This window comes from Typopeltis vanoorti, chromosome 11 (assembly GCF_054136105.1).
Source record: "Typopeltis vanoorti isolate ZY-2024b chromosome 11, IOZ_Tvanoo_1.0, whole genome shotgun sequence".
In the NCBI taxonomy this organism is placed as follows: domain Eukaryota; kingdom Metazoa; phylum Arthropoda; class Arachnida; order Uropygi; family Thelyphonidae; genus Typopeltis; species Typopeltis vanoorti.
The window spans coordinates 103,104,621-103,121,019 of NC_143559.1; the positions used below are offsets into that span (position 1 = coordinate 103,104,621).

Genomic DNA, 16,399 nt, shown 5'->3' on the forward strand with positions numbered 1-16,399 from the left:
CAGTAGCAACCCATAAAAATAAACACTGATTGATTCAGCCTGAGTGGCATGTGGCGAGGTTGTCTAAGAGGATAGAAAAATCAGAACTCCATGGTGGACACAGCAAGTTAAAGAGGCAGTTGAGGAAAAGAAGAAAGCATATCAAAAGTTCCTGGCAAATAAGTCAGCTTGTGCTCTTAGAGAATACAGAGACAAATGTAGAAAAGCTAAATACTGCGTAAAACTAGCTAAACAAAAGTCATGGGAAGACTTTGGTAAGAACATAGAAAATAAATATCAAGGTGGCAAGAAGCTCAGAAATAAAGGAAAGAGTGCTGTAAAATGAATTAGAGATGGCAAAGATGACATGAAAACTGGAGAAAAAGATACTCTTGATGTATTGAGCAATTAATTTGAAAAATTGCTAAATGAAACAAGCAGTGATGACAGCACAGTGGTAAAAAAACTGACCAGTCATAGTCATGCAATTAGGCAATGACAGGACTTCAAATAGAAAAAGCGATCAAAAACCTGAAATGTGGAAAGGCAGCAGGAGTAGATGATATTCGACCAGAAATGCTCAAGTATGGAGGTATAAAAGTCTTGCACTGGCTGCACTGCAAAGTTCAGAAGGCCTGGACAGAGGGACAAATTCCAGATGATTCTGGAATTACAGATTCAGATTCCAGAGTACAGCTCTCATAGTACCCATATATAAAAAGGGAAATAAAACTGAATGTGACAATTACAGAGGTATTTCTCTACTGAGTGTTCCTGGTAAGATATATGCAAGTATACTTGAGAAATAGCGGAGAAGCTTGGTGAAGTTCAAGCTGGATTAATGCCAAATAGAGGCTGTTAGGATCAGAGTTTCACTTTTCGACAGATAGTTGAGAAATCATGCGAATATAACAAAGATCTGTATTTAAGTTCTGTAGATATGGAAAAGGCATACGAGAAGCTGCTAAGGGAGAAGCTATTCAAAATGCTACAGTCATATGGTATTAATGGGGCATTATATCAAGCAATACTTTGTCTTTATTTGAGTTGTAAGTCAGCAGTTATAACTGAAGGAAGAACAGGAATGTGGTTTTATGTTAAATCTGGTGACAGACAAGGATATACATTATCCAGTCTGTCATTCATTATCTATATGGATCACATTATGAAGGAAAGTGATATTAAACCTGATATCAAAATCGGAGATGTTAATCTCAGCTCTTCATGCAGATGATGTTATACTTCTAAATAAATCCACTACAAGTCTGAAAGATTCCTTGAGTAAATTGGATAACTGTTGTAATAGACATAGTATGACGGTCAGCATTAAAAAGACAAAGACAATGAAAATAGGTACAAACATTGAAAATGTCAACTGCATTGTGAATAGAGAACCTATAGAACAAGTAAAACATTTCAGCTACTTAGGCACCATTTTTAGTGAAGATGGTAAATTAAATATGAAAATAGACAACAGAATCAACAAAGCTGGTATTGTAGGAAGTCAACTGAATAAGTTTATATGGAATAACAGAGAAATTAGCCAAAACACTAAATTAGCAGTATACAAGACGGTATTCAAGCCAATTTTAACTTATGGATCTAAGAGCTAGGTTAGAAGTAAAACACTTGACTAAAGACTAGAGACTGCAGATATGAAGGCCCTGAGAATGATTAACGGCATGAACAGATGGCATAAATGGCAATATCATATTAATAACGAGGATATTAGGAAAGCACTTGACATTGTCAGCATCCAGGAATGCATTAGCAGAGCTAATCTTAGGTGGTATGGTCACTTAAATAGAATGGGAGAGGAAAGATGAACAAAACAAGTGTTCTCTGCCAGGTTGGTAAGAAAAAGATCCAGAGGAAGACCAAGATATAGGTAGATTGATACAGTAAAAAGTTCCTTAGAAGATAGAAATATAAGATCTGATAATGTTGGAGTCCTGACACGTAACAGACTGATTTGGAGGAAAACTGTAGATAGGAAGTTAGTAATGATGTAATTTTTCATGTAGTATTATCATATCCTGCACACCCCCTTGAGGGTATATACAGTATCAGGAATTTGATAATGATGGCATGGTATGTTAGGAAGTCAACTGAATAAATTTATGTGGAATAAGAGAGAAATTAGTTAAAACACTAAACTAGCTGTATACATGACAGTGTTTGAACCAATTTTGAACTTACTGATCTGAGAGCTGGATTAGAAATAAAACACTTTATCAAACACTGGAGACTACAGATATGAGAGTTCCGAGGAAGAATAGTGGATAAACAAATGTTATCAATGGCAGTATCATGTTAAAAACAAGGATATTAGGAAAGAACTTGACATTGTCAGAATCCAGGACTGCATTAGCAGAGTTAATCTCAGGTAGTATGGGAGTATCACTTAAACAGAATGGGAGAGGAAAGATTAACAAAACAAGTGTTCTTTGCCAGGTTTGTAAGAAAAAGACCCAGAGGAAGACCAAGATATAGGTGAATTGATAAAGTAAAAAGTACCTTAGAAGACAGAAATATAAGATCTGACAATGTTGGAGTCTCGACAGGAAAGAGATTGATTTGGAGGAAAATTGTAGATAGGAAGTTAGTAATGAGTAATTATACAGTCTCTGCTTGTCAAGTACATACTGCCTGTTTCCAGAAAAAGGGGTCTGGTTGAAACCAGCATGTATTGCCACTATAAAAGGATACCTTCTTAGTTAGAGGAAATGGCAACTAGACACTAGGTGGTAGATGTTCTTCATTGGCTGATAAAATACTGCTATCCAGCTTACTGGAGGTCTGAAGTGTCAAATGCCACGTTTGGTCTTCAGAGTTTCTGTTTTTCTTCCCTTCTCTGTGCAGTGTGAGCAATGCCATAACAAACATATTTAGAATACAAGAACAAATCTTGCAGTTAATCCATATATGGTATGTTCAAAGCCCTATACAATGGAATCATAACATCCTTACTTCTACATGTCAGTGTCGTTTGCATCTGTGTTATAATCTGCTGTACTACTCACAATTTTAGTAAAATGTGCCCAAAATTTCATGTTCCTAACCACAATCACTCACAAATCCCTTATCTCCTTCACCTTCTTCAAGATATCACCCACCAATTCTATGCTCTGAATCCTATTTTGCTTTCAAAATTTTAAAACTTCACGCTCTGCCACACTGAGCTGGCAATCCCACTCATTCTTATAGTTTATTCATGTCCTCTTGCAAGGCATACATCTGTTTCTATTTGAAACCAATTTTGCATGATCTGCAAACAACTGCATATCACAATTCAAGCTCTTATCAATATAATTGACACAAACAGCGACAGCCCCAAAATCAACCCCCCCCCCGAAAGACACCATTAGTGACTTTCCTCTTCTGGGATCTCTCTCTCTCCTCCATATACAACTTGCTGATACTTTACAGACAGCCAATCTACAGCCACTTAAGCATCCATGACCATCCAAGTGTCCTAGTATTTCACAACCTAATTCTAGGATAAGGTGGTTAGCACTGTAGGTATTATTTGTAAATGTATGTGTTCTGATCAGTTTGCAGGATGAAAAAACTGAGTTTTGGGAAGGAAAAAACCCTATATGAGACTGGCGTACAACTCACCTTCAGCTGAAAAGTCCTGATAAAGGTTCTTCAAATTCTAGACAGGATTCAAACCCAGGTCTTTCCAATCGAATGAGCTACAGAGAATCTATAATAATAAAAGCAGACCGGTAAAACATGATCTTTCTTTAGGCAAACTCATGCTGTCCATCAAAGAAAATGCTACTGTTGTCAACCTAATTCTGAATTCGGGTCCTCACTAGCCTTTCTAAACCCTTGACCACGATCAGAAAAATGGAGTGGCTTATAATTTGTAGACTTTAGTCTTATCCCCCCCCCCCCTTCATAAAGCAGAACAATTTTGTCCTCTTCGCATTCTTTCAAAAATCAGGCCAATTTAAGACTCATGTTAAAAAGGTACATTAATGCTGTAGTCAACTCCCTGGAATATTCCCTCACAACTCAAGGCATATGGGCAGGGGCACCAGATTTTGTTACATAGTTTGGAAAAAAAATATATAGAGACAATGTATAGGGGCACCTAAATTATCTGATGCCCCTAGGCAAAGACTCTCGGACCAGCCCTGCATATGGGTGATATATATCAAGTCCAAGAGTCTTATTGACACATCAAGTTTAATTCTTCACATACCTGCTACTCTCTCTACTGCTCTCAACTTCTGCATAATGTTAGATTCAAGAGGAAGAAATACCTTTATGAACAGATCATTCAACATCTCTATTATATCCTCCTTCCATAATCATTCTGCCTTTCATTGACCATGTATCAGAAAAAAACTTCCTAGGATTTCTTTTGGTCTCGTCTTATTAACTAATTGCTGCTTATTCTACACTTTTGCTACCCTTACTAAGTGAGTCACCTTTCTTGCTTGCTCTTTGTACTCCTCATACCACTAATTATTATCAACCATAGTGATAATAATTAGTGGTATGATGCTGCCTCCATAGTGCCTTCTTCCAAACTGAAAGCCTTACCTCTTCACTCATCCATTTCTCACATACATTCAATATCTCTAATATATCCTCCTTATCAGTAGCCTGCTAAAACATGATCTTTCTTTAGGCAAACTCATGCTGTCCATCAAAGAGAATGCTGCTGTTCTCAACCTAATTCTGAATCCAGAATTATGTTGACAACAGCAGCAGCAGCATTCTTTAAGCATAACTGCCCTTCTTACCTTGAGAATGCATTCAGACACTGCCTCTGTCAGAGAGTTCCTGTGAAGGTCCCAAGCAGCACTGATGTCCTTTCCATCTAATTCATCATTCCATGATATAGCTGCAAGCCATCTCCAGAGTTTGTCATAGCCATTCATATATTTCTACACACATACATACCTTTCTCATAGCATGCCTCATATGGTTGGCTCCCACCTGAGTAATTACTTCATGATAATTTTTACAAATGGTAGAGGCTTTGACAATAACATCCCCTGATGAGATAATCACATCCAAGACCCTTGTGTACCCTCTGTTATGTACTGCCTAAGGTAGTCCCTCAAAAACCTCAAGAAAGTCATTCTTTTGTCCCCAGATGCTGCCTCTTCATTCCAATCTATATCATAATAAAGGCGGCTATAAGAAATGGTAACAAATCGGCATCTGAGAAGTGGTGTTTAAAGGTATTGGAACAGATTAAGAATTTGGGAATAGGTAGATAGGAATATGACCCAGTGCACTTGTATAGCACAGCTTTGTGAAGATTTTTACCTTAGTAATTTACTCACTTTCTACAATAAGGTGACAATTCTTCCTCTTCTGGGATATCACTCCTCCATATACAACTTGCTGCTTATCAGACAATCAATCTACAACAATATTTTGTTATTCTAAACCACACAGACCCTATTTTGTAACCTACAGCAAATGGGAAGAGATGAAACTAATGTGGATAACAGGAAAGAGAATCAACAGATAATGAGTACCATATGATGAATTTGAATTAAGAAGGCAGGTGACTGGTGGTGTGCCACAAGAAAGCTGCTGTTTAATTTATACATTAATGATCTCAAGAATGATTTGAGGAGAGGAATATCTAGCTGTCTGATGATAATAACCTAAGAAGAGCAATAGTTAATAAAGATCCCTAATGTACAAACTGATAGTCTGGACAAAGCATAATAGTTGCCAGTTCAATATGGCAGAGCATAAGATAATGTAACTAGCTCTGTAAACAAATGTGTATTATACCTATATATATATTCTAAGAACAATCCTCCTCCAACCACTCCCAATCTCAGATCCTCTAGCACTATAAAGGAGCCAACTGGGATGACGTCCAGTTCTTCTACTCCTTTCCTTGGTCTAACTATTATTTCTGCTGATCTCGCTCCAACACCCACTGCTAGCAATTTACAGAAATTATTCTCTCTGGCATTTAGGCTTTCATCCCATAATCTTCATCCCTTTTCCAAATGTCGGTTCAACTGAAAATGTATCAAAGCAGTCAAAGAAAAAAATTTAGCTTCCCACATGTAGCTCACTTCAAGAACTTCATACTCTGCCTACACCAAAACATGCAATATATGGAAATCGGTCATCAGCAGATCCAAATCTAATTTCATAAAGGCAAACAGCAAAAAACTTGCCTCCTATCCAAACGGAAGCTGTGCCTTCTGGTACTCACTAAGGCTGTTGGATCCAACTTCTTCCTATCTGCACATCCATCCCTTTCTCATCTTTATGCCAGAACTGTTACTTCACCCAAAGATAAAGTTGATCTCCTAACATCACTCTTTTTCTTGAACGCCTGCATAAATGGCCAAGGGAAATAATATCCTACCATACTAGAGTCAAAGCACTGCATGCCTCATGTAGTTTTTCAACAAAGGGATATCAGAAAATTACTAAATAACTTGGATACTAAAGAAAAAATCTCGTCTTGATGGCATCTATCCAATTGTTCTCAATCATTGTGCTCCAGAGGTAACACCCATCCTATATCATGTCTACAATCTCTTGTACATATAAGGGGAATGGAATTTCTAGAATTCTTGAGGGACAAATGTCTTAGGCAACATGTAACAGAGGGAACAAGAGGTTCAAGAGTTTTGGATTTGATTATAGCATCAGAAGAGTTGATAATAACTGAGTTGACATCTCTCCCACCAGTTGGAGAGAGTGACCATATGGTTTTGACTTGGAAAATGAATAGACATGCAGGAGTACCAAAGAGACGGGAACTTATGTGGAATTATAATGCAGGCGATTATAATAGTCTTAGACGTCAACTTCGGGAAGTTTCATGGAGGGAGGAATTGGAAGGCCAGGATATCATTAGTGTGTGGGAAATTGTGAAAGAATATTTGTTAGCAGCAATGGCAAGTTGTACACCACGAGTGAAGAAGAGGACACAATTTGGAGTAAAGTGGATGACAAACAATATTAAACAGGAATTGCATGCAAAAAAGAGGCTATGGAAGAGATATCCTGGCCTGGTTAAGTGCGAAACTGGAAATATGCGCGGAGATTGGCCCTAAGATCCAAAGAAAATCCTAGGGAATTTTTTAGCTATGTGGCCAGTAGGAGGAGAAATGACTGTGGAAGAATGATATTGTGGGATAAAAATGGGAATAGAGTGACTGATGCAGAGGACATAGTGGAATTGTTCAATGAACACTTTATTGGAGTATTTCATCCTAGAGGAGTCAGTTTTAATGCTAGAGGGATAGGGCTGGTTTGAGGTTTAGAGGTACAGGAGGAGAGTGTGTTTCAGATACTGAGTACTCTGGATGTCAGTAAAGCTGTGGGACTGGATGGTATTTAACCACGAGTTTTGAGAGAATGTACTAGGGAATTTCAATGAAAGTCTGGCTTCGGCAAAGGTGCCCAGGGAATGGAAGGAAGGTAAGATAGTGCCATTGCATAAGGTGGTAACAGACTGGAAGTGTCTAATTATAGGCCAGTCTGTGTGTCATCAGTAGTTGTTAAGATCTTGGAGAAAGTAGTGAGGGACCGTATACAGCATCGGGCAGATGAGGGTAATGTTATCTGTGAGAGTCAACATGGATTTGTGAAAGGGCGCTCTTGTTTTAGCAGTATGCTAGCCTTTTATAATAAAGTTACAAGAACATTAGATGAGGGAAAGGCATATACTGCAATTTTCTTAGACTTAGCAAAGGCATTTGACAGGGTGCCACATGATAAGCTGATATTTAAGTTGCAGCACATGGGTCGGGATGTCAGATTGGTCAACTGGATTCAGGATTGGCTGTCTGATAGGTATCAGAGAGTTGTGTATGGTGGAGCAGTTTCAAGGAGGCAGAGGGTTACAAGTGGGGTCCCACAGGGACCAGTACTAGGACCTATATTGTTTAACCTTTATATCAATGACATTGCCAGTGGATTGCAAGGGGATATTTCAGTTGTTTGCGGATGATGCGAAGCTGGGCGGGATTATTAGTAATAGTGCAGATGTGGTAGCCCTGCAAGAGGATTTAAATAAGCTAGATAGATGGGCAAATGAATGGGAGTATCAGTTTAATGCAGCAAAATGTAAGGTCTTGAGGTTTGGGAAACATCGATGGGATGCTGCATACTCTATGGGAGGAGTTATACTGGAGGAAGTAGGGGAGACAAGAGATCTGGGGGTTGATGATTGATAGAAACCTGAAGTTTAGGGGACATATTGCAAAGGTGGTGAAGGTAACACAGAGGATTGCTGCAATTATGAGAAGGACACTGACCTGCAGAGATAAGAGGGTTATCATTCCGTTGTATAAGTCTCTGATCAGACCACACTTGGACTATTGTTCTCAGATTTGGTCCCCAGGATTTGAAGGGGATAAATTAACTGTGGAAAGGATACAAAGACGGATGACAAAGATAGTTTCAGGACTGTACAAGCATAGTTATGAGGATCGGCTGAGGGAATGTGGACTGCAGAGTTTGGTGGATAGAAGGAAAGGTGATATGATTGAGACTTTTAAACTGTTGAGAGGTGGTTACAGGGTTGACACTGGGGAGTTCTTTCGCTTGGTTGAACAGCGGGAAGGAGTGATGACAAGAGGCCATCCCTGGAAGTTACGAAAGGAAACTGTGAGCAAGAGGGTAAGGAGTGGTTTCTTTGTGTGGAGGGTGGTTGAACCCTGGAATGCATTGCCTGATGGAGTGGTGGGAGCGAGAACGGTCAATGAGTTTAAGGAGTGGTATGATAGACTGTGTTTCTTATGGGGGACCTCCCCTCGATGAGTCTTTTGACTCCATGGAGGCCTGAATAATAATAATAATATACCTGATACTTATCCCACTGTATGGAAGCAAACGCATATCCAACCTATTCCAAAAAAAGTCATAAGTCTACTATCAAATACCAACCAGTTGTCATCACCTCAGTCCTCACCAAAATAATGGAGAAAGCCATCAAGAGTCAACTCCTTCACTACTTTTTAGACCCACCAATCAATTGGTGACCACCAAAATGGTTCCACTATTCAAGATCCACAGCTGATCTTGTAGCTTCCATCACTAGACACATATTATTGAAAGGTTCAGAGAAACGTGTGCTCAACATTTCCAAAGCTTTCGACTGTGTATGTGTGTGTGTGGCATTTGTGCTTGCTTAACAAATTACTATCCTGTGGCCTGTCTCCCTGCCACACTCTGTAATTGAGTAGGCAGCTTCCTCTCTCTCTGGTCATTCTCTGTGGGTCATGGTAGATGGCTCCCTCTCTTCTAGCTTCGCCATCAATGCTGGACTGCCTCAAGGCTCTGTCCTAACACCTACTCTCTTTCTCTTGTTCATAAATGACCTACTCACAATCACTATTAATCCAATCCACAGCTATGCACACAATAGTACTCTCACTCATTGTTACTGATCATTTGACAAAACATGTAGTACTCTGACATCTCAGGCTATAATATCTACAACCAGTGCCTTAAACATTAATCTTCATACTATCTTTCAATGGAGCAAGGATGACCTTGTCATGTTAAATGCCACCAAAACACAGGTTTGCTGTTTCTCATGCAAACAAGATCTCAGCTCACCTACTGTTCATCATTATCATCATTTATTTATAATTTTACAATTATAAATAGGGAAACCAATCAAAACAAATGTCAGTGTACTCTAAGACAGGACTTGGAGGTTCTTATGATATGAAGGAAAACTGGGCTTCTCTGTCATATGCTAATTGATGGATCTCTGATGTAGAGAGTTGAGGGAAATGGGGAAAATAATGCAGATGTATTTCCAATATTGAGTTCAGGGTCCGCCTCTTTTTCCATTTGTAGGGGCATAGAGAACCAGAAGAACATCAAAGTGAAGAGGGTGGGTGTCTGAGTTGGTGGCTGAACCATTTTATTTGGTTTCTTTGAACAGTGCTGACTAGAGGATCTTGCTGAGTTTCATCTAATATAGTAGAGTTGGGAATGTGGAGTAATCCAGGATATTTCTTAGACAAGTAGTTCCAAAACTATTCATAATATTGATTGCTGTTTTTGTTGAGATGTTCCAGGTCTGGAGCCATATAGAAAGATAGACTGGCCAGTGCACTTGTAAAGATGAATCTTTGTCTCCTTTGAGATGAGGCTCGACTTCCATACTTTATTAAGACTTCTGTGGAACCGGAGTGGTTTGTTTTCTTGTCTTAATGTCTGTTAAGGAATCTGAAATGTGTGATCCAAGTGTTAGACAAGACAAGATCTGATCTCTCTGCTTGGACTAATGTTTACCTCCATTCTCTCCTGGCATAGACACATATCAATAGCCTCCTCAGCATACCCCCCCCCCCCAAAAAAAACTAGGCATTCTCTCTCATTCAAGAGGCTATTTTACCCCCAACCAACTCTCTTCACTATATACAAATTCCAAGTCTACCTAAAACTTCACTTGCTGTCCACAGGTGAGGCAATTAGGCTCATCAATGATCCCTCTCTTACAGATTCACTTCAGCTCTCTATCTCACAGAGTGTTGCAGCACTGTATCTATTCTACATGTTTTCCATGGTCACTACTCCAATGAACTGACAACTATCATTCCTCTACTTTCTGTTGCACCTATTAATACAAACATCAAATCTGCTTCTGCTCTTTTATTCCATCCACTTCTGTCCTTTGGAACAGCATTTCATATGAAATATTCTCAAACAACTACAACCTGCAGTCTCATCAAAAAACTTCTATTTCAGTCCTCATCTGCATCCCATACATGGCACTAATGTCAACCTGTTGTGTATGGGATTTTATATATATTTCCATCTCTTTTTGACTGACTGAAACCGAGAAAATAGATAACTTAATTTAATGGAGCACACAACATGTTTCATCAAAGTGACTTCAAGTGTGGTAACACTTAAAGCAAATTAAAAAAACATATAAAAAACCATAAAAATACTGTGCTATTATAATAACAGACTTGTGAACTGAAGTTAAGTTTGAATTGTCATTATAGTCCGTTCTGTAGTTCTACTGTTGTGCAAATGCGAGCGTATGAGATCACGCATATGCCAGCATCTAATGGCAGAACTATGAGAGTCACGTTGACTCTAACTAAGATTGTTGTTGATATGAGATAAGTCTAGGGCAATTTCTTTGGACTCAACTTTCACACACATATATATGATATGCAGCTGGAACAAGACTGCAAGAAATTGAAACTAGAGATAGTAGACAGATTTGCATTTCTGAGGACAATGAAAAAGTGAGAAAAAACAGTTCAATGGATTACTAAAATGTTAAAAAAAAACATAACTATTTTCCTTCTTTATAAGTCTTTATCACAATAAAATCAGGACAACTGTGTTTTGTACAGATTTGTTTGGTCCCCCGGGAATGAGATGGTGGGAAGACCCATAATCAAATAACCAAAGTGGTGACTTATCTGTGCAGTTCTTCCTATGAGGATACATTGAAAGTTTGGTTAATAGGTGGGAAAGAGAGGGCATGTTAGAATGTATAAGTGGCTAAACAGATAAAGGCAGAAGAAATTTTTCGATACATGGCGGGAGAGAAGAGAAGAAAGAGCAGTTTAACTCTGGAAGTTGTGTAATTTTATGTGACCAGATGTATAGCATTATGCTATATTGTACAGCATTTACCAGTCCTGTACAGCAGTAGTATGTGTACAGCATTTAAAATATTTTATTTACCTTATGAGAAAGAGCAAACTACGAACATACTTACATTAGTTGTTTATTCTGAGGAAGATGTTGGAAGTTTTTTCCACTTGGTTAGACTATAATAAATTTAGCTTAATCCTTTATTCAAGTGCAAGCAAACAAAGTTTGCACCTGAAGTATCTTCAGGACTGAGGCAACTCATGGTAAAGGTGACAAGCTCTCATCACTCCTTCTCTTAGTATCTTCCATAATGTAAAGCACATCTCCTTGCGGACATGTATAATGCTATGCATTAAGGGAAGGGCCACTACTCAGACTGGTTTCAACCTTTATTGAATGTTCAAGTACAGGTCAAACTCCAAAAACTCAGCATTGTTCCCCTCAGTAACATGTTCACCCCGCCACTGAGAAGAACTCTCAGAACTGGTTGGCTCTACACCGTGACAGGCTCACCCCACCACCAAGCACAGCTGCTCATTTGCTCATATTTCATCCAGGGGGGTAACAGCAGTGCCTCAGTTAACTTCACAGGCTACAGCATTGCCATTCATTACCTCACACACACACACCCAGGACCTGGGTGACAGCAACAGCCGAGCCTCAGTTAAAACTTCATGGGCTATCAGAAATTTGATCATGTCTGGATATCTTGGTATTACTGAAGATAAAGGAGAGGGATGTGAATTCTTTCTTGCAAGAGACCAGACAGAACTGAGTTTTGGCATCAAAGTATATAAGGTTGTCCTTACCCCACTGGAATATAGCTAGGAAATCTGAGTTCAGGTCCCTAGGTAGATTTTGAGGATTATAATACTTGTGTACTACAAGGTTTGTCAAATGGAGAGTACTGTCATCAGCAAAACCATGGATGGATTGGAAGTCTGTGAGCGCAGGTCATTTATATACAAGAAGAAGAAGAAGATAGCAAGTAAAAGAACAGAACCCTGGGGTACTCCTGCATTGGTGAGGAAATCTGATGAGAGGAAACAATCCACCATGACACATAGTGAGCAACCAGTGAGAGAGTTGGAAAATCCAGTTACAGAGTGAGGAAGGCAGACCATGGGATGGCAGTTTGTTAAGTAGATCCCTGTATCAAACCTGGTCAAATACCTTTGGCCCTTGCAAAGTCTGACTTGAACTTTATTCTTGAGCAACTGTTGTAAGCTGCAATATAGGCAGAGTAGACAGCTAGAGTTGTAAGCCATTTGTGGTAAGCAGAGTTTTTTTTTTTTTCTTTTACAGCATTGGCACATACTTTTTTTGAGAATCAAGGTTTAGATAATGGCTGAGACCCAATATCACCAAGCATTTTCATCGCACATTTAGAAAGAGCAATGGACAAATTAAAGGAAGATGCCAAAGAAATATCTGTATATGGAATGAGAATTAACAATCTGAGATTTGCAGATGACATTGTTATTACTGAAGAAGACAAAAGAGAACTGACTGTAAAAAAGAAATAAAGATCAGGATTGCAAAGGGAAGAGCAAATGTGAAGGCCATGGGATAACATCTGGAAAAGTAAAGTGATCAGTCTGCAAACAAAACTAAGGGTACTGGAAACATGCATCTTCGGTGGTGTACTGTACGGATCTGAAACGTGGGTAATAAATAAGGAATCAAGAAAAAGAATTTTGGCATTTGAAAGAACTTGTTACAGGAAGATTCTAAGAATAGGATGAGTACAGAAAATCACCAATGAAGAGCTCTATCAGAAGATACAACCAAAACAAAATCTAATGCAGAAGATTATAAAACGAAAGCTGCAATTATTTGGACACATCTGTAGAATGAGTGAGGACTGGAAGATAAAGACATTTATGTTTGGTATTTTGGATGGTTTAAACAGAAGAAGTAGACCATACAGAGAATGGATAGACGATATAAAAGACTGGTGTGGAATGGGTGTACAAAAACTGTGACACTGTGCACTGGACAAAGAAAGGTGGAAGAAGATAGTGAAACAGGCATCAGACATCAACGGGCAGTGAGCCCATGGTTCGTGATGATGATGAGAAATGGGAGTGGAATAAAGGATGAAAGCCTTCATTTCTGTTATTCAGCAGTAACTGAATCATGGGAAGGAGGAATAGAAGTCACAGAGGTCCTCCCAGTTTGGTTACAAGGGTACCAAAGGGCATGGGACTAAGAGGATGTGGTCCGAGTTACCAAGAGGAGAACCAACAACAATATACCTGGAAGGGGAAGCTTGTTAGGAAGAGGTCAAGTGTGTGTGTGTTGGCAAATTGGATGGGGTTGTCAGGTATTCTGGTAAGAAGATTGATGATCCGAGATAAGTCATTGCTGATGACAAACACTCAGCATCCCTGCCTGCTTGATCAGTGAAACTGGAGAGGAGGCCAATATAAGTTGTGGAAAGTGAAGTCCCCAAGAAGGATGACTTCACTATTGGGGTATTTCAACTCCAAAAAGTCAAGATTTAGAGAAATATAGCTGAAGAGGTCAGAGTGGTTGCAGAGCATGGAGGGTGATAGAAGGAGCATATGAAAAGGGAAGGGTGATTTGGTAGAGAAATTTTGAGCCAAAGCAAATCAAACAGTGGGGATTCAAGGATTTGCAGTCTCTGGCATGGTATGTCAGTTCTGACAAGTGTGAGGGAAAAAGCTGCATAATATGCAGTTTGGGCAGTTGAGGTGGACATTGGCTGTTGAGGGTGCCAGTTGAGGTTCTGAAAGGAATAATAGTTCTGGTTTAGATGACTGTAATTGGAAGCCTAGTTGGCCGAGTAGATAGCATACCCACTCTTCAACCAACAGTGTTTAGGTTCAAATCCCACTGTGGGTATGGGTGTTTGTAAGAGCCTATTCTGGCCAAGCTTTTGTATAGCTTCCTGAGTTTATAAAGATTTATATATATATATATATATATATATATAAGACAAGTGTAAGACTAGTGCATTCTTATTCGAGGCATGAAGTAAATGGAAGAAGTTCCATGTTTGGTCTCTAGATCAAAATTACCAGATTATCTAATCCTTAGCCCACCCACAGTACTAACATACTATTGGTTTACAGTCTCTCATGGTAGAGTTTACATAATAATAAATAAATAAAACCAATCTGAAAAGGCTTATGAGTATATATATATATATATATTTTTTTTTTGATGATAACTTCTTTTCATAATTTATGAGATGATTAAAGGATAACCCTTTTTAGTGTCTTTGCATAGGACAGGATCATTTTTTAACCACATTTCAATGGCACTGAATAATGAAACTTTCCTCAAGGAAGACATCACCAAATATAGGTAAATGATGGTGTATTATTTGTCTGTTAAATATAAATTCAAGTGAGATATGTTATTAAAAAAAAAAAATGCATGTGTGTTGACTTTATAGAATGAGTGTTCAGACTCCATGATCTAAATATCTTTTTCTCAAATATTGTCTTCTCAACTTTAGTTGAAAGCCAGTTGAAATGATTAGACTCACATTTTTAAATTTTTTCACCACATAAATGTTCTGAAAAGTGATTTAGCTCTTGGAAAGTCGGATATAAAACTTTTAACCCAGAGCAAGAATGGATTGGAGGGGGAGCCTTCTGCTCCTCCCACGCTAGCCAGTTATTATCATCTATGAAAAACAATCGTTGGGTATCATTCTGGCATTTTTTTTTACACTAATTAAGGTGCACATCCATATTCAGAATTCGCTTCGATCACTAATAGGATACGTTTTATAAGACATGTAGGTAAGAAAAAAAAAAAAAATAAATAAATATATATATATATAGCCAAAATATAAAGCTTCCTTCTTAGCGAATGAGATTATCTGTTCAATGGCAGACTAATGATGGGTTCAACAATCATGGATCATGGTTACGTCACCACTCATCCTACACAAACAAGGTGGTCGATATTTTGTTACTTTACTGCACAGCACAATCAACTTACTTTTCTCCTACTTGCCGGACGGCTAAAGTATTTTGATTGGTGAAAAAATTGAATTACACATACCACGCCCATTTTGCAGTTTTCAAAACGAACTTAACATACTAATAGCCACTTTTATATGCATAAAGACAACACATTTTATTAATAAAAATATGTACTGCTGGAAAATAAAAACAAAATTCTTTACCTGAAATCGAATTACTTCTTCACCTTCAATTAGTAACTTCATTTTTCTCCAGTCAAAGCTAGCTTTTTTGCGGTATACATCTAAAGGTCCAGAAGCAAAATCTGGTAATAACTCTCTCAAGGTAGCCATGATAAATTAACAAGTCTAAACAAAGTGTCTTATTCAAATATAAACGTAACAAAAATACAGTATCAGTAACTGAAAATAGCTACCCTACTATTACAGCATTATTAGATTAACTGGTGTCACGTGCTACCGGGAAAGATATACTTTGACATAAATCTGTCAAATGAAATATATAAATTCTTGACATTTGGCAAGTACTTGCACGATTCCAATATATTTAGGTTTAACACTTAATTAACTTTCAAAAGAAAAATAAAATAAAATCGACAGTCACCTAAATAACAATAATATTTTTGAAATAAAATATAATCAATAAATTACGTAATACAAAACGATACTTATCACAAAGGCACGTGGTCTATGCCCAACACCGAGCGGCAAACCTTTCCCTGTAGTTAAAAACTACATTCCCTTCAACGTACATATAATATAATATAATATATATACACACACACACATTGTGTGTGTGTATAACTGAAGTTTTTTTTCAACAACCTCGGCTGCTCTATAAAACATGTTGAAAGTAAAATACAAAAATGCGAA

The 16,399-nt window shown here is 38.2% G+C and overlaps 1 protein-coding gene across 2 annotated transcripts in view; it reads right to left on the reverse strand.

The window, feature by feature from the left end:
* The window catches only part of LOC150101887 (peroxisomal acyl-coenzyme A oxidase 3-like), a 240,026-nt gene extending 223,827 nt beyond the window's left edge, over positions 1-16,199 (reverse strand). For both annotated transcript variants that reach the window (XM_090400298.1, XM_090400297.1), the window contains exon 1: positions 15,731-16,199. In XM_090400298.1, coding sequence (XP_090256424.1) covers positions 15,731-15,859 — 129 coding nt within the window. In that variant the 5' untranslated portion in view covers positions 15,860-16,199. The remainder of the gene's footprint in view (positions 1-15,730) is intronic.
* Positions 16,200-16,399: the final 200 nt, after the last annotated feature.